At 46.5% G+C, this 22,639-nt stretch overlaps 1 protein-coding gene across 2 annotated transcripts in view; it reads right to left on the bottom strand.

Annotated features, from left to right (window-relative positions):
* LOC147706641 (uncharacterized) overlaps positions 1–22,639 on the bottom strand; it is a 173,455-nt gene that overhangs the window by 1,751 nt on the left and 149,065 nt on the right. For both annotated transcript variants that reach the window (XM_086933128.1, XM_086933127.1), the window contains exons 6-7: positions 17,370–17,455; positions 8,253–8,294 (exon numbers count right to left, since the gene is read on the bottom strand). In XM_086933128.1, coding sequence (XP_086789254.1) covers positions 8,253–8,294; positions 17,370–17,455 — 128 coding nt within the window. The remainder of the gene's footprint in view (positions 1–8,252; positions 8,295–17,369; positions 17,456–22,639) is intronic.

Genomic DNA, 22,639 nt, shown 5'->3' with positions numbered 1-22,639 from the left:
TCCACTGACATACCTTTACATCTGGTTGATACATGATGCATGCCATACATGTGCTGCTGGAGTTACTATCACTTGAGCCTCATAACCAAGATATAAATACATTGACATCATGCTACCGAGCAGCATTCTCTGTGTGATCTCTGGCCCCATATCTGCTATGTGACTCTGATTCCTCCATTTCCCTCTTTTTCATTTTTGGACTCTGTTTCTGGCCCTTACCCCCTCTCTTCACTTGAATGGAGGGTCTGTGTATTGATAATTCCTTCTGTTTAGTGCTTTTGTGTCTTACTCCTGATACCCCCTACCCCTAACTCTCCTACCCAGCATTCCCAACTGACTCTGTCTATAGGTTCACCCGCTGGGGTGTTAGTCATGTTTATGTTCCTCACAAACCCAAAAAGAGAGATACTCTTAGACCCAATTGGGACAGGGTGAAGAGTTAACAAAGCAATAACAGTCCCTATTACAATCTCACAATGTAGCTAGTCATATTAATATGATTCTTAGTTAAAAAACAAAATACAGCAAAACACGCATGCAATAAACAACAATATAGTTCTAAGTACGTCGGTAGAGCACTGCACCAAAACAGAAGTTTCTTAAAAACAAACGGCTCGTAAGCCGTTTGTGTGCTTGGATTCTCTGCTCTTTGGATTTTTGGGAACTTGCCGCTGATATTTGAAGGTCTGCCACAGAGTACTCCGGGGGTGAGCTGCTGTGCAAGCTGACTAAGGGCGAAGTATTAACATCTGCAGGGGCCCGGACTGCGAGACCCAACATTCCCAGTGCTTAGCCAACGCAGCTCAGCTGGTTTCTCTTCCCGCCCCCTGTTCTCCCCGCAGGCTATTTACGGCTCGCGGCCCCCGCTCTGCGGGCGCCGCTCGTAAGCTGTTTGTGTGCGTGGACTCTCTGTTCTTTGGATTATTGGGAAATTGCCGCTGATATTTGAAGGTCTGCCACAGAGTACTGCGGGGGTGAGCTGCTGTGCAAGCTGACTAAAGGCGAAGTATTAACATCTGCAGGGGCCGGGACTGCGAGACCCAGCATTCCCAGCGCTTAGCCAACGCAGCTCAGCTGGTGTCTCTTTCCGCCCCCTGTTCTCCCCGCAGGCTATTTACGGCTCGCGGCCCCCGCTCTGCGGGAGCCGCTCGTAAGCCGTTTGTGTGCGTGGACTCTCTGCTCTTTGGATTATTGGGAAATTGCCGCTGATATTTGAAGGTCTGCCACAGAGTACTCTGGGGGTGAGATGCTGTGCAAGCTGACTAAGGGCGAAGTATTAACATCTGCAGGGGCCCGGACTGCGAGACCCAGCATTCCCAGCGCTTAGCCAACGCAGCTCAGCTGGTTTCTCTTCCCGCCCCCTGTTCTCCCCGCAGGCTATTTACGGCTCGCGGCCCCCGCTCTGCGGGAGCCGCTCGTAAGCCGTTTGTGTGCGTGGACTCTCTGTTCTTTGGATTATTGGGAAATTGCCGCTGATATTTGAAGGTCTGCCACAGAGTACTCCGGGGGTGAGCTGCTGTGCAAGCTGACTAAAGGCGAAGTATTAACATCTGCAGGGGCCGGGACTGCAAGACCCAGCATCCCCAGCGCTTAGCCAACGCAGCTCAGCTGGTGTCTCTTCCAGCCCCCTGTTCTCCTCTACATAAACTCGCCCACTACCGCGGCTCGCAGGAAGCGCACGGGACGGAGCACGGGGCGAAGCCCGGGCAAAGGGAGGGCCCTCTTAGGCCCTCAGAGGATGAAGTAGGCTGGGCTGGGCCCATTCGCTTTAAAAAAGCTTTACATAGTATAATTGTAATTGTGATTGTGTCCATCTAATTATATCTCTTGTATAGTTTATAGCTGTTGTCTAGCTTTGGAATTCTAGCATAGGAGCAAAAGCCAATATTGTAATTTATAACATCTTATTGAGTTCTGAAATGACTGCTAAGAAATTAAGGTCGGGGAGATTGTTAATAGGAAGAACCTGCTCTAAGACCAAATCTAATCCTTTACGGAATAAGGACGGTCATGCCATGCAGTTAAAAGGAAATTGTCAGTTATTTAGTCTTTGGGAAAGGGGTAAGAATAAAGTTGTTACAGTAGGGTCTAAGACCGAAGACCATATCGAAAGAGGTGATATTGTTAAGGATCACACTATGAGGGGGATTAGAAATTCTGTGGGAGCAATTGAACAAGGTAATAAGGAAGAGGGTGTTAATTCCCCCTTCAAAGAGAGAGAAGGTCTTCCTAATTCTATGGAAATGTTGGTACCTTCTCCTCTAGTCCTTGGGGATAAAAATAGATATGCTACTAAATTCCCCCATGGTCCGTCAGAGCCCAGTTATAAAACAGTGGGTGTTACAGTGCATAATCATCCTCCTAATTCCGGTGACTTTCTTTTAAAAGATGCTCTTGGCTCATCGTTGCCGAGGGAAGTGCGAAGTAATGATTTTATTTCTTCAGATTTAGATATGGAGCTTTGTAGGAGGTACATTGTTGAAGAATCCAGTAAGACTCTTGATCCTATAAAGACCCCGGCAGCTTTTGCCCCCCCTGGGCTTCAACTATACAGTAGCACTCCTTCTAATAAATCTTTATTTAACATTTCTCAGTCAAACACTTCCATGAGTCCCGACCTTAATTTAACAGGTATTGGCCCTATTCAACCAATTAGGACAGATAAACCCGTCTCTGACTCTTTATCCTCATTAGAATATTTACTTTCTTCGATTTTAAAATTACTGGAAAAATTTGTCGGTGGATCAGATTGTGTTCTGGAAACAGTAACTCAAATACTGAAGGTTTTATTGAACAACAAGCAGGGGAAGGAATCTAGCCCTAACTTTGGATCAAGTTCTCTAAAGCCCAAAGAAATAAATCATACGGTGATAGAGAATGAGCCCTTGAATGTTCTTCAAGTCATAGCCCAAACTGGATTGGATGAAGATCTTCTTTTTATGGATAAAAAGAAGTTAGAATCTCCTTTTGGAGTCCCCGTATCTAAATGTGTAACAGAGTTTGATCAAGTAATCGAAGTTATGGATGATCCCGACATAAGAGTAGATAAAGAGTTATTTCCCATTTTTAATCCGCAAAAAAATGATGGAGATGAGGTTGTACAGGACCCAGATGATAAGAGAAAAAAGGGAAAAAAGTGAACTCTAAAAAAAATGGGGGAAAAAAGAGGAAACCAATTCGCAGATTTGGAAAAAAGAGGCGCAGGAAAATCTATTTTGATGAGCAGTTGGAAACTTCTACTCAAAAAGTGCCTATTCAAGTATCCTTAATTAATCCCCCTCAAGATGATATCCAGGAAGTAAAATTAGTTCCAGAAATTGTAACATCTACAGAACAAGAGGTAGTCTCAACATTGAATCAAATTAATTGTCACACTAACATTATTCCCCTCCTATCTGGTGTCCCAAATATAGAAATGGGGGGCCTCTCAATTTGTTTCCATTTGGGGAACTGAGGAAACCAGCTGGCCTCGATTTAACAGCTCTTAACCCTCTAGCTAAATCTTACTCGGATATGGTGGGAAGAGAAGGGGTTCCCAACAGATCTGCTGAGATCCTTAAAGAAGAAAGCACTGACACACTTACTTTAGATTTTTTCCCCTTGTTTGATCATGATTGTATATTAACCCCTTTGCTGCTCATGACGAGCTCAGCTCATCATGCAGTACACTGGTCGTGTGCTTATGACGAGCGGAGCTCGTCATGAAACAATAGAATTCAAAGGATGTCAGCACCCAGCGGGAATTGCCTTAGCAGTCAAGGTGTTAAATAGATCCCTGCTTCTCAAATGTTTTCAGGAGACCGCAAGTCTGAAATTAATACAATCCTCAGATATAGATATAGTAACGATCCTGAAAACAGAGGTTGGGACTTTAACAAGGGTAAAATTCTATTCTAAACTTATTGTGAATCACATCCTTCAACGGTCTGAAGGCTTTCAAGGTAAAGGAATTTATGTTATGCCTTTTCTGGAGAATTTCCGTTTTGGTATACTTATTAATAAGTTTTCACGCCTCCAGGCAGCCTCTGGTAGTACTATCCGGCCAGGCGGTTATGATGACCTAAAAATATGCATCTCTAAAGATATGCGTCATGTGTCACATATTAATACTCATCTTTCTTCTCTCCAAGGAAATGCGGTTGAAGAAAGTCTCCAATGGAATTGGCTGCCTGGAGTTCTTTCGAGAAAACCTATAAATAATTCTGAAATCTATCCCCGCCTTTAGCAATGACCTAAAAATATTATCCTGGAATGCCGCTGGTATGAAGAACAATTCTGAAAAACTTCAATTCCTTCAAAGATTTGAGGCCAGTGTGATCTGTCTCCAAGAGAAGTGGTGCGCTGAGAAAATTTCGGCAGGAAGGCATTACTTTGTACTGGAGGGTAGAGCATCTCCCTCAAGGAGAGGTCGTGCAAGAGGGGGTATTGCTTGTTTACTGTCTAACCGGATAAATTGGAATCTCTCCCATTACTTAGATCCTAGCAATCTTTTCCAGGTAGTAACGCTATTTAACTCTGATAATGCTGAAGCTTGTAATCCTATTGTTTTGATAAATGTTTACATTCCCCCAGATGCCTGCTTTAATATACTCCTAAAGAACGTCTTTTCCTATGTAAAGAAAATTGCTGAGAAAGTACCTGCTCCTCATATAATCTTGGTAGGGGATTTCAATTGTACAATCTCTAACTTTAGTTTGTCTTTATTTAGAAACAAGTATAAAGAGGAAGCTCTGCAGATTCCCCAAGCCCTCTTTCCTGTGAATAATAAGACAAATAGGAGAGGGAAAATGGTCCATGAAGAATTGGTTGAAATCGATGGGATTATTGTGAATGGAAGGCTCCCTCAAAATCTAAACAGAGTGAATCAATCTTAGATTATGTAATGGAGGAAAACTCTGCCTCTTCCCTATTGAAAGATCTTAAGGTCTACCATACACCTTATAGCGACCATAAAGTATTAGCCATTTCTGTAAATGTAAATCCTCCTAAAACTGATTGCTGGTCCCTAAATAGTGACTCGGTCAGTTTTGGAGATAAATCAGGGAGATGTTATTGGAATGCCAGGACCATGAGGGGTCTGGAGAGCACCCTTGATGCCACAGTAAACGACTTGGATAATTGGAAAGGCTCTGAAATAGTGTGTTTCTCTGAATTCATGAAGGTGGTGATTTCTGTTGCCAAAAAATGTAATCGGAAAAGAATTACTAAAATACTTCCCTGCTCTCTCCGATTACTTAATAAAGAAATAAACAAGGTAGTAAGGGAACAATATTTGAATAATTCTCCTGAGAGATCTCGCAGAATAGTTCTATTAAAAAGAAGGAGGAGAAGGTTGAAGGCTAAACTGAAAAAAGACAGGGAGGATTCTTTATGGATTAAACTAAGGGAGGCTGCCTCCAAAGGCCAAGTAAGACTATTTTGGTCCTTCATAGGGGAGGGATGTGGTGTCAGGTTAAGCCGCGTCCAATTCCTATTGAAGAGCAAATTTGGGTGGACCACATTACAAACTTATATGCAAGTAATGGAATGGTGATCCCCAGTAGAAGAATTAATGTGGATAGTCCTGCTCTAGGTCCTCCCTCTGAAAAAGACATTGAATTGGCTATCAAGGAAATGCGATCCTATGGGGCAATGGGACCGGATGAGCTTCCTATTCTGGTCTTAAAGCAAAATAGCGAATTGTGGAGCAAAATTCTTTACCCGGTGTTCAAACTTTGTTTTCTGAGTAGAACTGTTCTCCCATCTTGGAAAGGGAGTATATTGGTTCCCCTTTTTAAGAAGGGAGACCGGATGGCCCCACAAAATTACCGCCAAATCGCCCTTTTAGACGCAATTGGAAAAGTCTTTGCAAAGTGTCTCCTGAAGTTAATTCAGGATTGGGTGGATAAGAGTAATGTACTACCCTTTGAGTAGACGGGTTTTCGCAAAGGGCATGGTACTGTGGACAATTTAACGGCCCTTCAAGTAATATCTGATAAATACATCAAGGTCCGAGGTGGGAGAGACTATGCAGCCTTTATAGATTTCTCCACGGCTTTTGACAAAGTTGATTGACCTCTGCTGTGGAGGAAACTATTGGACCTTGGCATGCCATCATTGTTACTGGATCTAGTCCAGGATCTCCATTCGGATACCTGGTGCAGAGTTCTTTAGGGTGGGGAAAGAGGCCTATCTCAAGCCATTTCTTCGGCCAATGGACTAAAGCAAGGTTGTTTATTGGCTCCTTTACTATTTTCCCTATATATATATCCGATCTTCCCCAGACTTTATCTTTGAGTGAAGGTATTGCCCCTGTTCTGGGGGATAAACCAATTATTTGTTTGTTGTATGCAGAGGACATATTAATATTGGACCTAACGCCGAAAGGATTAAATAAGCGTCTGCATGCACTTCATGTATATACAGAGATTCACCATTTAAAGATAAATGTCTCTAAAAGTAAGGTCATGTATATGACAGGAAAGAAAAAACAGATGCATGGGAATTTTAGGTGGTCGGTAGGTGGGCATGAGCTAGAAGTTGTAAAAATGTATGTCTTCCTAGGGAAAATAGTATCTGGTAACTTGAGTGTTAAGGCCCATATAGATAATAACATCCGGAAGGCAATGGCACAACGCAAGGGTTTAAGCGCGCTTTATAAATCCACAGGCAAAAGACATTTTGTCTATTTGTTAGAGGCCTTTCGTGCTAAAATCCCGGCCTCCTTACTTTATGGTATTGAATTGCTCGAATTGGGGCAATGGGGTTTTTTACATACAACTGAGGGCAGACTCTTACGGCACATATCTTCGGTTAACACTGCTTGTACTGTGGCTTCCCTTAGGTTAGAATTTGGATTGCGCAGCATAGGGCCCAGGGCCTGCTGGGATAGTACGATTGGTCTCTTGTCTGGCAAAGGGAAACCGGATACTTTACGATTCCTTATTCAAAAAGAACTATTGGGATCCCTAAATGAGCATTCTCTAATCGTAAAGAATTTTAGAAGGGCTATTGCTCTATTGCAATTGGAAGAATCAACTCTTTTTACGCTATCTACACATCAGTTGAAGTCCACCCTAAAACTGGCAACATGGAATCTAAGTTTTGGGATGGATAGGGATACTCTTATTCTGAAGAAAGGTGTCTCTCCGGTTATCGACTCTTATCTAATTAAAAACATGCAACCTTATGTTTCCTGGAACCTTCCTCATGGTATACGGCGTTTTTGGTTCCTTATGAGGCAGGACCTTCTCCCTTTGAATAATTTATTATCCAGATAGCATGGTTCCTCAGCAATGTGCAATCAATGTAACAAATCGATCCAGGACTTTGCTCACGTTCTTTTTGTATGTCCGGCCCTTTTGTTATACCGACGAAAGTGGTTGAGACCTATTTGCCTAAAATTAAGTATTTTGACAGCTAGCTCTTTAATGGATGCCATTTATAATCCGCCCAATGAAATGTTTTGCCACAAAATGTTTAACTTTTTAAAAAGTTTTCTAGATATATATTAGTGGACATGAAATTGCTTTTTTTTTACTCTTTTATATCTGCATGTAACTGTATTTTTCTTTTATGTTTTTCTTTTATGTGGATCTCTTGTGAGTTCCAAAATCATAAATAAATAAATATTGAATATTGAATTTGTTGTTTATTGCATGTGTGTTTTGCTGTATTTAGTTTTCAACTATGAATCATATGAATAGGACTAGCTACATTGTGTGTTTGTAATAGGGACTGTTATTGCTTTGTTGATGTTTATGTTCCTACAGCATTGTCTTTAACAATATGCAGTTTACAGACAGTGCAGATTCCACCATGAGCTTGGAATAAAACAGAATTTTCCCCTTTGGGGTTGTCACGCAGGGACTAGCACCCTACGTTTGGACTGAACCTCGTTCCCAGCTCGGGTCTCACTTTGGTCATGTGCTGTGCTTTGAGCCGCAGACCTCAATCCTTTGTGGCCTCTTTGTGGTCCCTGCAGTGTTAGCACTTTATTAGGCATCTTGTAAAGTGCACTGCAACCCGTAAGGGCATCTTCTAGCGCTAGACACTGGGGCTTGCTATGGTGCGACCTTGATCTGGGCTTACAGTCCACAAACCCATGACGAGGGGTGGTGGGGATGGAAGTCGGAAGACTGCTTTGGGGGAAGCGCCCATTGAAATCTCAGGGGTTGAGGTTAGGTCTCAACATGTGTCTACACCATGTGTTGTGGACTGGTGTCCTCCTCTAGATGAGGTGTGAAAGAGATCTTCATTATTATCTCACTTACCGCGTACACATGCTCCTCTTCTTGGGTTGGTGACACCTGATCCTGTGAAAAAAGAAGAGTTGATACACCAGTCACTAAGCGAGTTAATGGGCCCAAAAAACCGATCATGGTGTACCCAACCTCTCGCAAGCCACTGCAATCCTTTTTCTTGAAATAGGGTGAAGATTAGGGCAACTTCAGATCATAGTAGACAGGAACAGATGAATACTGGTCCCTTATGATGGACACCAGCCAGATGATCATTCACTGAAGGAACAGCATGGTCATTTGGGAAGGCAGTATACAGGGGACCAGGGTCTTAAAAATCTGGATCTCGATTATTAGGACTACGAAGTCGATCCACTGGTGTACATCTCAAGGACGGCTGGTGTGGATGGCAGAGTATTCCTGGATGGAATGAACATTGATCTCATACATGTTCGATGCACTCTCACAACCATGGATCCCATACAAGTTTGATGCACTCTCAAGACGATGGATGGCATACATTTTTGATGCACTGTCACGACCATAGATTTCATACGTTTGATGCACTCTCACGACCATGGATTCCATACGTTTGATGCACTCTCACGAGCATTGATCCCATACATATTTGATGCACTCTCACAAGCATGGATCCCATACATGTCCGATGCACTCTCACAACCATGGATTCCATACGTTTGATGCACTCTTACGATCATGGATCCCATACATATTTGATGCACTCTCACAGGCATGGATCCCATACATGTTCGATGCACTCTCACGACCATGGATTCCATATGTTTGATGCACTCTTACGATCATGGATCCCATACATATTTGATGCACTCTCACAAGTATGGATCCCATACATGTTCGATGCACTCTCACGAACATGGATTCCATACGTTTGATGCACTCTTACTATCATGGATCCCATACATATTTGATGCACTCTCACAAGCATGGATCCCATACATGTTCGATGCACTCTCACGAACATGGATTCCATACGTTTGATGCACTCTTACGATCATGGATCCCATACATATTTGATGCACTCTCACAGGCATGGATCCCATACATGTTCGATGCACTCTCACGACCATGGATTCCATATGTTTGATGCACTCTTACGATCATGGATCCCATACATATTTGATGCACTCTCACAAGCATGGATCCCATACATGTTCGATGCACTCTCACGAACATGGATTCCATACGTTTGATGCACTCTTACGATCATGGATCCCATACATGTTCGATGCACTCTCACGACCATGGATTCCATACATGTTTAATGCGCTCTCATACAGAAAGAGACTTGAAAGCCTGTGTTGCCTGAGTAAACTTAATAAGAAGCCGTGGTGAACATGTGTGTGTGAAAGATGAGGAGGTATTTAGTATTTTCACATCTAATACCTATATAACCTGAGGAGCTATAAACCTAGTAAATAAAAATCAACACAAAGAAAAAGCAGGACTTCCAAGCCTTCTCCTAAACCCTCTCTGTGGACAGATAAATGCCAAATTTAGAAGCTTGCAATACCATGGAAAACATCTGGTGAGAGCCCACACGTCTCAGCTGTGCACAGCAAGATGACAGGGGCCAGTATGCAGGGTAGGGGATGGTTCTCAAAGCATTAAATGTAACATTATATGTAGACCTAGAAGACAAACTCTATTTGGCAATGTAGTGCACTTATAAATAAATGTAAGTATGACTACTATTAGCACTAAACAGTCTTCAGTGACACGGTCTGATGAAGTAAATACCACTAGAGGTTTATCTTCTTGGAATACTACAGGAATTTCTGCCCCTCCCTCATACTCTCACCCATGTATGTGCACATGTGTGTGACACTGGTATGGTGTAAATATAGCGGCAGTGCTGCAGTTACCAATACTAACCAATAAATGTATTGTACATCCACTGGGTATAGATGTGATATGCAACGCATCACCCCATATAAAGAAGAAAACAGCAGATGCCACATGCCATCCTCCACTGCCGCCTTCCAACTCTCTCCTGTCCATCCCCAAATACAACCAACAGATCCCAGAGGTTAGGGCTCCTTCCTCCGGAGCTGCACCTCTAACCCTACAGCACAAAGAGAAACACCAAGTGTTCCCCAGCAGAGTTTCCTATCTGGACCTCTAACTCTCAAGCACAAACAGAAATAACACACATTTCCTGGCAGTGTTTCCCTCCCCCACCTCTAACCATCAAGCACAAAGAGAAACACCAAGCGTTTCCTGGCAGTGTTTTCCTCCCCCACCTTTACCTCTCAAGCACAAAGAGAAACAACAAGTATTCCCTGGCAGTGTTTCTCCTCCCCACCTCTACCCCTCAACCACAAACTGAAACAACAAGAATTCCCTGGCAGTGTTTCCTATATGGACCCCTAGCCTTCATGCACAAACAGAAACAACAAGCATTCCCTGGCAGTGTTTCTCATCACTACCCCTCAAGCCCATAGAGAAACAACAAGCATTCCCTGTTAGGGGTTCTCTTCCCCACCTCTACCCTTTAAGCACAAACAGAAACAACAAGAATTCCCTGGCAGTGTTTCCTGTCCTACCCTTCAAGCACAAACAGAAACAACAAGAATTCCCTGGCAGTGTTTCTCCTCCCCACCTCTACCCTTCAAGCACAAACAGAAACAACAAGAATTCCCTGGCAGTGTTTCCTATCTGCACCCCTAGCCTTCAAGCACAAACAGAAACAACAAGCATTCCCTGGCAGGGTTTGCCACAACTGGCTTGCTTTACCGTCTCATAAAAACAATAAAGCAGTCAGGACTCTCCTGCCTCCTCCACCCAAAAATGAGCAAGTGTCATTATCCTCTCCCCTTTCAGCTGCCACATGAGTCCTTCCCATCCACCACCCAAATCACATAAAGTCCTGTCTGTTTCCACCATTCCTCTGCCTACAAACCACATTATTAACCTTGATTTAAGGTCAGACCTTGGCAGACCAGGTTCATTGTGCACAGTAAAAGGACCTCTCAGCAGCGGACAACCAGATGCACTTATGTCCATAACACAGGATAGGAGGGTCATATATACCATGATTAATATTCAGTTCAGTTCACAATCATGCTTATTGTCAGGATTCGTCTCATCTGCCTGAAAGATTGTGACATAATAGACATGGGATCTTGGATGTGAGCCCTGTTGCTTACCTTGGGCGGTTAAGGTTCCTGGCTGTGTGTTTTCTCACTAACTTTGGGTGGGTAAGGCTCCTGGCTATGTGTTTTGTCACATTACTTGGGTGGGTAAGGCTCTTGGCTGTGTGTTTTGTCATTTACTTTGGGTGGGTAAGGCTCTTGGCTGTGTGTTTTGTCACTTTGGGTGGGTAAGGCTCTTGGCTGTGTGTTTTGTCGCTTACTTTGGGTGGGTAAGGCTCTTGGCTGTGTGTTTTGTCACTTTACTTAGGTGGGTAAGGCTCTTGGCTGTGTGTTTTGTCACTTACTTTGGGTGGGTAAGGCTCTTGGCTGTGTGTTTTGTCACTTACTTTGGGTGGGTAAGGCTCTTGGCTGTGTGTTTTGTCACTTACTTTGGGTGGGTAAGGCTCTTGGCTTTGTGTTTTGTCACTTTTGGTGGGTAAGGTTCTTGGCTGTGTTTTTTGTCGCTTACTTTGGGTGGGTAAGGCTCTTGGCTGTGTGTTTTGTCACTTTACTTGGGTGGTTAAGGCCCTTGGCTGTGTGTTTTGACACTTACTTTGGGTGGGTAAGGCTCTTCTTGGCTGTGTGGTTGGTCACTTACTTTTGGTGGGTAAGGCTCTTGGCTGTGTGCTTTGCCGCTAACCTTGGGTGGGTAAGGCTCTTGGCTGTGAGTTTTGTCACTTACCGTGGGTGGGTAAGGCTCTTGGCTGTGAGATTTTCACTTACCTTGGGTGGGTAAGGCTCTCGGCTGTGAGGTTTGTCACTTACTGTGGGTGGGTAAGGCTCCTGACTGTGTGTTTTGTCACTTACTTTAGGTGGGTAGGGCTCTTCTTGGCTGTGTTTTGTTGCTTAACTTGGGTGGGCAAGGCTCTTGGCTGTGAGTTTTGTCACTTACTTTGGGTGGGTAAGCCTTTTGGCTGTGAGCTTTACTGCGAACCATGGGTGGGTAAGGATCTTGGCTCTGACTTTTCTCGCTTCCTTTGGGTGGGTAAGGCTCTTGGCTTTGTGTTTTTTCACTTACTTTGGGTGGGTAAGGCTCTTCTTGGCTCTGTATTTTGTCACTTACTTTGGGTGGGTATTGCTCTTGGCTGTGTGTTTTGTCACTTACTGTGGGTGGGTAAGGCTCTTGGCTGTGAGGTTTGTCACTTACTGTGGGTGGGTAAGGCTCCTGACTGTGTGTATCGTCACTTACTTTACGTGGGTAGGGCTCTTCTTGGCTGTGTGTTTTGTTGCTTAACTTGGGTGGGTAAGGCTCTTGGCTGTGAGTTTTGTCACTTACTTTGGGTGGGTAAGTCTTTTGGCTGTGAGCTTTACTGCGAACCATGGGTGGGTAAGGCTCTTGGCTCTGACTTTTCCCGCTTCCTTTGGATGGGTAAGGCTCTTGGCTTTGTGTTTTTTCACTTACTTTGGGTGGGTAAGGCTCTTCTTGGCTGTGTATTGTGTCACTTACTTTGGGTGGGTATTGCTCTTGGCTGTGTGTTTTGTCACTTACCTTGGGTGGGTAAGGCTCTTGGCTGTGAGTTTTGTCACTTACCTAGGTTGGGTAAGGCTCCTGGCTGTGTGTTTTGTCACTTACTTTGGGTGGGTAAGGCTCCTGGCTGTGTGTTTTCTCACTCACCTTGGTGGGTAAGGCTCTTGGCTATGAACTTTACTGCTAACCTTGGGTGGGTAAGTCTCTTGGCTGTGAGTTTTGTCACTTACCTTGGGTGGGTAAGGCTCTTGGCTGTGTGTTTTACCACTAACCTTGGATTTGTAAGGTTCCTGGCTGTGTTTTTTATCACTAATCTTGGGAGGGTAAGACTCTTGGCTGTGTGTTTTGTCGCTAACCTTGGGTTTGTAAGGTTCCTGACTGTGTTTTTTGTCGCTAACCTTGGGTGGGTGCGGCTCTCCTTGGTTGTGTGTTTTCTCACTTACCTAGGGTGGTTAAGGCTCTTGGCTGTGAGTTTTGTCACTCACTTTGGGTGGGTAAGGCTCTTGACTGTGAGTTTTGTCACTTACTTTGGCTGGGTAAGGCTCTTGGCTGTGTGTTTTGTCACTTACTTTGGGTGGGGAAGGCTCTTGGCTGTATGTTTTGTCACTTACTTTTTGGTGGATAAGGCTCTTGGCAGTGTGTTTTGTCACTTACTTTCGGTGGGGAAGGCTCTTGGCTGTGTGTTTGACACTTTCTTTGGGCGGGTAAGGCTCTTGGCTGTGTGTTTTGTCACTTACCTTGGGTGGGTAAGGCTCTTGGCTGTGAGTTCTGTCACTTACTTTGGGTGGGGAAGGCTCTTGGCTGTGTGTTTTGTCACTTACTTTGGGTGGGGAAGGCTCTTGGCTGTGTTTTTTGTCACTTACTTTGGGTGGGGAAGGCTCTTGGGTGTGTTTTTGACACTTACTTTCGGTGGGTAAGGCTCTTGGCTATGAGCTTTGTCACTTACTTTGGGTGGGTACGGCTCTTGGCTGTGTGTTTTGTCACTTACTTTGGGTGGGGAAGGCTCTTGGCTGTATGTTTTGTCACTTACTTTGGGTAGGGAATGCTCGTGGCTGTGTGTTTTGACACTTACTTTGGGTGGCTAAGGCTCTTGGCTGTGAGTTTTGTCACTTAATTTGGGTGGGTATGGTTCCTGGCTGTGTGTTTTGCCACTTACATTGGGTGGGTAAGGTTCTTGGCTGTGTGTTTTGTCACTTACTTTGGGTGGGTATAGCTCTTGGCCGTGAGCTTTGTCACTTACTTTGGGTGGGTAAGGTTCCTGGCTGTGTGTTTTGTCACTTACTTTGGGTGGGCAGGCTCTTGGCTGTTAGCGTTGCCACTTACTTTGGGTGGGTAAGACTCTTGGCTGTGTGTTTTGTCACTAACCTTGGGTTTGTAAGGTTCCTGGCTGTGTTTTTTGTTGCTAACCTTGGGTGGGTAAGGCTCTTGGCTGTGGGCTTTACTGCTAACATTTGGTGGATACGGCTCTTCTTGGCTGTTTGTTTTGTCACTTACTTTGGGTGGGGAAGGCTCTTGGCTATGAGCTTTGCCACTTACCTTGGGTGGGTAAGGCTCTTGGCTGTGTGTTTTGTCACTTACTTTGGGTGGGGAAGGCTCTTGGCTGTGTGTTTTGTCACTTACTTTGGGTGGGGAAGGCTCTTGGCTGTGTGTTTTGTCACTTACATTGGCTGGGGAAGGCTCTTGGCTGTGTGTTTTGACACTTTGGGTGGCTAAGGCTCTTGGATGTGAGCTTTGGCACTTACTTTGGGTGGGTAAGGCTCTTGGCTGTGAGTTTTGTCACTTACTTTGGGTGGGTAAGGCTCTTGGCTGTGAGTTCTGTCACTTACTTTGGGTGGGGAAGGCTCTTGGCTGTGTGTTTTGTCACTTACTTTGGGTGGGGAAGGCTCTTGGCTGTGTTTTTTGTCACTTACTTTGGGTGGGGAAGGCTCTTGGGTGTGTTTTTGACACTTACTTTCGGTGGGTAAGGCTCTTGGCTATGAGCTTTGTCACTTACTTTGGGTGGGTACGGCTCTTGGCTGTGTGTTTTGTCACTTACTTTGGGTGGGGAAGGCTCTTGGCTGTATGTTTTGTCACTTACTTTGGGTAGGGAATGCTCGTGGCTGTGTGTTTTGACACTTACTTTGGGTGGCTAAGGCTCTTGGCTGTGAGTTTTGTCACTTAATTTGGGTGGGTATGGTTCCTGGCTGTGTGTTTTGCCACTTACATTGGGTGGGTAAGGTTCTTGGCTGTGTGTTTTGTCACTTACTTTGGGTGGGTATAGCTCTTGGCCGTGAGCTTTGTCACTTACTTTGGGTGGGTAAGGCTCTTGGCTGTGAGGTTTGTCACTTACTTTGGGTGGGTAAGGTTCCTGGCTGTGTGTTTTGTCACTTACTTTGGGTGGGCAGGCTCTTGGCTGTTAGCGTTGCCACTTACTTTGGGTGGGTAAGACTCTTGGCTGTGTGTTTTGTCACTAACCTTGGGTTTGTAAGGTTCCTGGCTGTGTTTTTTGTTGCTAACCTTGGGTGGGTAAGGCTCTTGGCTGTGGGCTTTACTGCTAACATTTGGTGGATACGGCTCTTCTTGGCTGTTTGTTTTGTCACTTACTTTGGGTGGGGAAGGCTCTTGGCTATGAGCTTTGCCACTTACCTTGGGTGGGTAAGGCTCTTGGCTGTGTGTTTTGTCACTTACTTTGGGTGGGGAAGGCTCTTGGCTGTGTGTTTTGTCACTTACTTTGGGTGGGGAAGGCTCTTGGCTGTGTGTTTTGTCACTTACATTGGCTGGGGAAGGCTCTTGGCTGTGTGTTTTGACACTTTGGGTGGCTAAGGCTCTTGGATGTGAGCTTTGGCACTTACTTTGGGTGGGTAAGGCTCTTGGCTGTGAGTTTTGTCACTTACTTTGGGTGGGTAAGGCTCTTGGCTGTGTGTTTTGACACTTACTTTGGGTGGGTAAGGCTCTTGGCTGTGTGTTTTGTCACCTATTTTGGGTGGGGAAGGCTCTTGGCTGTGTGTTTTGTCACCTACTTTGGGTGGGTAAGGCTCTTGTCTGTGAGTTTTGTCACTTACTTTGGGTGGGTAAGGTTCCTGGCTGTGTGTTTTGTCACTTACTTTGGTGGGTATGGCTCTTGGCCGTGAGCTTTGTCACTTACTTTAGGTGGGTAATGCTCTTGGCTGTGAGGTTTGTCACTTACTTTGGGTGGGTTAGGTTCCTGGCTGTGTGTTTTGTCACTTAATTTGGGTGGGTAAGGCTCTTGGCTGTGAGGTCTGTCACTTACTTTGGGTGGGTAAGGCTCTTGGCTGTGAGTTTTGTCACTTACCTTGGGTGGGTAAGGCTCTTGGCTGTGTGTTTTGATACTTACTTTGGGTGGGTAAGGCTCTTGGCTGTATATTTTGTCACTTATTTTGGGTGGGGAAGGCTCTTGGCTGTGTGTTTTGACACCTACTTTGGGTGGGTAAGGCTCTTGGCTGTAGGTTTTGTCACTTACTTTGGGTGGGTAAGGTTCCTGGCTGTGTGTTATGTCACTGACTTTGGTGGGTATGGCTCTTGGCTGTGAGCTTTGTCACTTACTTTAGGTGGGTAAGGCCCTTGGCTGTGAGGTTTGTCACTTACTTGGGGTGGGTAAGGCTGTTGGCTGTGAGGTTTGTCACTTACTTTGGGTGGGTAAGGTTCCTGGCTGTGTGTGTTGTCACTTGACTTGGGTGGGGAAGGCTCTTGGCCGTTAGCTTTGTCACTTACTTTGGGTGGGTATGGCTCTTGGCTGTGAATGTTGTCACTTACTTTGGGTGGGGAAGGCTCTTGGCTGTGTGTTTTGACACTTACTTTGGGTGGGTAAGGCTCTTGGCTGTGTGTTTTGACACTTACTTTGGGTGTGTAAGGCTCTTGGCTGTGTGTTTTGTCACTTAGTTTGGGTGGGGAAGGCTCTTGGCTGTGTGTTTTGACATCTACTTTGGGTGGGTAAGGCTCTTGGCTGTGAGTTTTGCCACTTATTTTTAGTGGGTAAGGCTCTTGGCTGTGTGTTTTGTCACTTACTTTGGGTGGGGAAGGCACTTGGCTGTGATGTGTGTCACTTAATTTGGGTGGTTAAGGTTCCTGGCTGTGTGTTTTGTCACTTACTTTGGGTGGGTAAGGTTCCTGGCTGTGTGTTTTGTCGCTAAGCTTGGGTTTTAGAAGGTTCTTGGGTGTGAACTGTGTCTCTTATTTTGGGTGGGTATGGCTCTTAGCTGTGAGCTTTGTCACTTACTTTGGTGGGTAAGGCCCTTGGCTGTGAGCTTTGTCACTTACTTTGGGTGGGTAAGGCTCTTGGCTGTGTGTTTTGTCACTTACCTTGGGTGGGTAAGCCACTTGGCTGGGAACATTGTCGCGTACCTTGGGTGGGTAAGGCTCTTGGCTGTGTGTTTTGACACCTACTTTGGGTGGGGAATGCTCTTGGCTGTGAGGTTTGTCACTTACCTTGGGAGGGTAGGGCTATTTGCTGTGAACATTGTCGCTCACCTTGGGTGGGTAAGGCTCTTGGCTGTGAGCTTTGTCACTTACTTTTGGTGGATAAGCTGGCATGGTCTCATATTGACGTAGAGGGGCATGGATCTCGCTTGGATCGACGTACCCATCCGTTCCAACACCTGGAAAATGAGAAGAGGAGGGGGGGATTAAATAAACCCTACTAAGAGTCCACACTGCAAGAGGTCCAGCTGTACACCCTGCCCCCCTCTCCTTTATTCCCAAGAAAGCAGCATTTTGGATTTAATTTAGGATTTGAGGAAGCCTAGGCCAGAATGTTGTAGAAGGAGTTTCTAGAGGTTGTCGCATCAATAGCATTTTAGCCAAGGTGCCTCCAGATCCAGGAAGAGCTGGGGACCCATGCTGCCCACCCCTGTTTTACACCCCAAAATCAAGGTACATATGACTAAAAAAGGCAGAGGGTTTAGTTGGTAGTTTCAGCTTGCACATAAGGTGCTTGGAAAGAGCTCACTGTTCACCTACTGAGGCAGGAGGTCTAGGGTCACTCTGCACGTGCTCAACATGTGTCACTGCAGAACTCTGCACAATGTGTGTCCACAGATCTCTGCGAGTGCTGCTCTGTGCACAAGGGTGACGGCAGAACTCTGCATAATGTGCGTGCAGGGATCTCTGTGAGTGCTGCTCTGTGCACAAGGGTGACGGCAGAACTCTGCACAATGTGTGTCCACAGATCTCTGCGAGTGCTGCTCTGTGCACAAGGGTGACGGCAGGACTCTGCACAATGGGTCTCCACAGATCTCTGTGAGTGCTGCTCTTTGCACAAGGGTGAAGGCAGAACTCTGCACAATGTGTGTGCGGAGATTTCTGTGAGTGCTGCTCTGTGCACAAGGGTGACGGCAGAACTCTGCACAATGTGTGTGCACAGATCGCTGTGAGTGCTGCTCTGTGCACAAGGGTGACGGCAGAACTCTGCACAATGTGTGTCCACAGATATCTGTGAGTGCTGCTCTGTGCACAAGGGTGACGGCAGAACTCTACACAATGTGTGTGCGGAGATTTCTGTGAGTGCTGCTCTGTGCACAAGGGTGACGGCAGAACTCTGCACAATGTGTGTGCACAGATCGCTGTGAGTGCTGCTCTTTGCACAAGGGTGACGGCAGAACTCTGCACAATGTGTGTCCAGAGATCTCTGTGAGTGCTGCTCTGTACACAAGGGTGACGGCAGAACTCTGCACAATGTGTGTCCAGAGATCTCTGTGAGTGCTGCTCAGTACACAAGGGTGACGGCAGAACTCTGCACAATGTGTGTCCAGAGATCTCTGTGAGTGCTGCTCTGTGCACAAGGGTGACAGCAGAGCTCTGCACAATGTGTGTGCAGAGATCTCTGTGAGTGCTGCTCTGTCCACAAGGGTGACGGCAGAACTCTGCACAATGTGTGTGCGGAGATTTCTGTGAGTGCTGCTCTGCACACAAGGGTGACGGCAGAGCTCTGCACAATGTGTGTCCAGAGATCTCTGTGAGTGCTGCTCTGTGCACAAGGGTGACGGCAGAACTCTGCACAATGTGTGTGCGGAGATTTCTGTGAGTGCTGCTCTGCACACAAGGGTGACGGCAGAGCTCTGCACAATGTGTGTCCAGAGATCTCTGTGAGTGCTGCTCTGTCCACAAGGGTGACGGCAGAACTCTGCACAATGTGTGTCCACAGATCTCTGTGAGTGCTGCTCTGTGCACAAGGGTGACGGCAGAACTCTGCACAATGTGTGTCCAGAGATCTCTATGAGTGCTGCTCTGTGCACAGGGGTGACGGCAGAACTCTGCACAATGTGTGTGCGGAGATTTCTGTGAGTGCTGCTCTGCACACAAGGGTGACGGCAGAGCTCTGCACAATGTGTGTCCACAGATCTCTGTGAGTGCTGCTCTTTGCACAAGGGTGACGGCAGAGCTCTGCACAATGTGTGTCCACAGATTTCTGTGAGTGCTGCTCTGTGCACAAGGGTGACGGCAGAACTCTGCACAATGTGTGTCCACAGATCTCTGTGAGTGCTGCTCTGTGCACAAGGGTGACGGCAGAACTCTGCACAATGTGTGTCCACAGATCTCTGCGAGTGCTGCTCTGTACACAAGGGTGACGGCAGAACTCTGCACAATGTGTGTCCACAGATCTCTGTGAGTGCTGCTCTTTGCACAAGGGTGACGGCAGAGCTCTGCACAATGTGTGTCCACAGATCTCTGTGAGTGCTGCTCTGTGCACAAGGGTGACGGCAGAACTCTGCACAATGTGTGTCCACAGATCTCTGTGAGTGCTGCTCTTTGCACAAGGGTGACGGCAGAACTCTGCACAATGTGTGTCCACAGATCTCTGTGAGTGCTGCTCTTTGCACAAGGGTGACGGCAGAGCTCTGCACAATGTGTGTCCACAGATCTCTGTGAGTGCTGCTCTGTGCACAAGGGTGACAGCAGAGCTCTGCACAATGTGTGTCCACAGATCTCTGTGAGTGCTGCTCTTTGCACAAGGGTGACGGCAGAGCTCTGCACAATGTGTGTCCACAGATCTCTGTGAGTGTTGCTCTGTGCACAAGGGTGACAGCAGAGCTCTGCACAATGTGTGTCCACAGATCTCTGTGAGTGCTGCTCTTTGCACAAGGGTGACGGCAGAGCTCTGCACAATGTGTGTCCACAGATCTCTGTGAGTGCTGCTCTGTGCACAAGGGTGACGGCAGAACTCTGCACAATGTGTGTCCACAGATCTCTGCGAATGCTGCTCTGTGCACAAGGGTGACGGCAGAGCTCTGCACAATGTGTGTCCACAGATCTCTGTGAGTGCTGCTCTTTGCACAAGGGTGACGGCAGAGCTCTGCACAATGTGTGTCCACAGATCTCTGTGAGTGCTGCTCTGTGCACAAGGGTGACAGCAGAGCTCTGCACAATGTGTGTCCAGAGATCTCTGCGAGTGCTGCCTGTACACAAGGGTGACGACAGAACTCTACACAATGTGTGTGCAGGGATCTCTGTGAGTGCTGCTCTTTGCACAAGGGTGACGGCAGAGCTCTGCACAATGTGTGTCCACAGATCTCTGTGAGTGTTGCTCTGTGCACAAGGGTGACAGCAGAGCTCTGCACAATGTGTGTCCACAGATCTCTGTGAGTGCTGCTCTTTGCACAAGGGTGACGGCAGAGCTCTGCACAATGTGTGTCCACAGATCTCTGTGAGTGCTGCTCTGTGCACAAGGGTGACGGCAGAACTCTGCACAATGTGTGTGCACAGATCTCTGTGAGTGCTGCTCTGAGCACAAGGGTGAAGGCAGAACCCTGCACAATGTGTGTCCAGAGATCTCTGCGAGTGTTGCTCTGTGCAAAAGGGTGACGGCAGAACTCTGCACAATGTGTGTGCACGGATCTCTGTGAGTGTTGCTCTGTGCAAAAGGGTGACGGCAGAACTCTGCACAATGTGTGTGCACGGATCTCTGCGAGTGCTGCTCTGTGCAAAAGGGTGACGGCAGAACTCTGCACAATGTGTGTGCACGGATCTCTGTGAGTGTTGCTCTGTGCAAAAGGGTGACGGCAGAACTCTGCACAATGTGTGTGCACGGATCTCTGCGAGTGCTGCTCTGTGCAAAAGGGTGACGGCAGAACTCTGCACAATGTGTGTGCACGGATCTCTGTGAGTGCTGCTCTGTGCAAAAGGGTGACGGCAGAACTCTGCACAATGTGTGTGCACAGATCTCTGTGAGTGCTGCTCTGTGCACAAGATCGACGGCAGAACTCTGCACAATGTGTGTGCAGGGATCTCTGCGAGTGCTGCTCTGTACACAAGGGTGACGGCAGAACTCTGCACAATGTGTGCCCAGAGATCTCTGCGAGTGCTGCTCTGTGCACAAGGGTGACGGCAGAACTCTACACAATGTGTGTGCGGAGATTTCTGTGAGTGCTGCTCTGCACACAAGGGTGACGGCAGAACTCTGCACAATGTGTGTCCACAGATCTCTGTGAATGCTGCTCTGTGCACAAGGGTGACGGCAGAACTCTGCACAATGTGTGCCCAGAGATCTCTGCGAGTGCTGCTCTGTGCACAAGGGTGACGGCAGAACTCTACACAATGTGTGTGCGGAGATTTCTGTGAGTGCTGCTCTGCACACAAGGGTGACGGCAGAACTCTGCACAATGTGTGTCCAGAGATCTCTGTGAGTGCTGCTCTGTGCACAAGGGTGACGGCAGAACTCTGCACATTGCATTGTTGCAAAGTTCTTCTGCAGAAATATAACCTCAGAGCTGTGAACAATGTTTATCCAGAGATCCCTATGAGTGCTGCTCTGTGCACCAGTGTGACTGTAGAACTCTGCATAGTGCCTCGCTGCAAAGCAAGGAGTGCCCTTTTGTAATAACTGTTATTTTGAGAATAGTACAGTGTTTAATTTGAGCCAGTGCTTTCCGGTGCTCGGCACCGGCACTTGGACCAGCTGCTCATTTAAAGATGAGCAAGAAAACATTTATTTAATTATTCAATACAAGTCTAAAACAACTAATACCAGCCACCCAGACCATTTTTAAAGCTTGGGGGCCTTGAACAGTCTGAATTCTCACACTTGCAGCAGTGTGATGGTGAGTAGTTGTGTAAGTTCTGTTATTGGCAGCCTGGCAGGGGAAATATGTGGTGCAAACTGCGGTGACCGCATCACGAAGGCCCCAGCACTTATTTGTTTAGAAATTAAGCTAGCATGATTTTGTGTGAATAATGAATTCAAATATTTTCATGACTCAGAGAAAACTCTCCACCCTCTCTCTCTGAGTCATATTTACATTTTAGAACACCTTGAGCCGTTCATGGTTGCGGGTGTACATGTTCACCTATTCAGTACAAGAACCAACAGCCAAGAGATGCCCAGATAACGTTCAAACTGTTGGGTACCACAGCGCACCGCATTTGCACTCTCTGCAGCATCCCTGGATCCATCTCAGACGACATTTGTTGCAGAATCCTGTAGATTACGCAGCAGATGGTGGACTGCGTGCACAGAGCTGTGAACCCAGAATCATGCGGAAAACACCACAGATGCTGAAACACATAGGGCATTATTTATGAGAGCCCGGAGTCACTTTTGCACCACGGAAAGTTGTACATGTGTGATGCAGGGCTCTCAAAAAGTTTTTTGAAACCGCGCAAAGCCATGACGCAAAGCCACGCTGCGCGGTTTTAAGTGGCCTCATAAATCATGAGTAAGGTACCGCCGCGCACAGCGCTGTCGCCTTACTCTGCACTCAGGAGGCGTTCCATGGGCGTTCCTGTGGGTTTTATCATGCAACAACCAAGGATGTTCCCTCTGCCCCAGATTTACAAAGTCATGTAAT

This window comes from Lissotriton vulgaris, chromosome 7, assembly GCF_964263255.1.
Source record: "Lissotriton vulgaris chromosome 7, aLisVul1.2, whole genome shotgun sequence".
Taxonomy (NCBI): domain Eukaryota; kingdom Metazoa; phylum Chordata; class Amphibia; order Caudata; family Salamandridae; genus Lissotriton; species Lissotriton vulgaris.
This window is presented reverse-complemented; position numbering and strand designations above follow the sequence as displayed.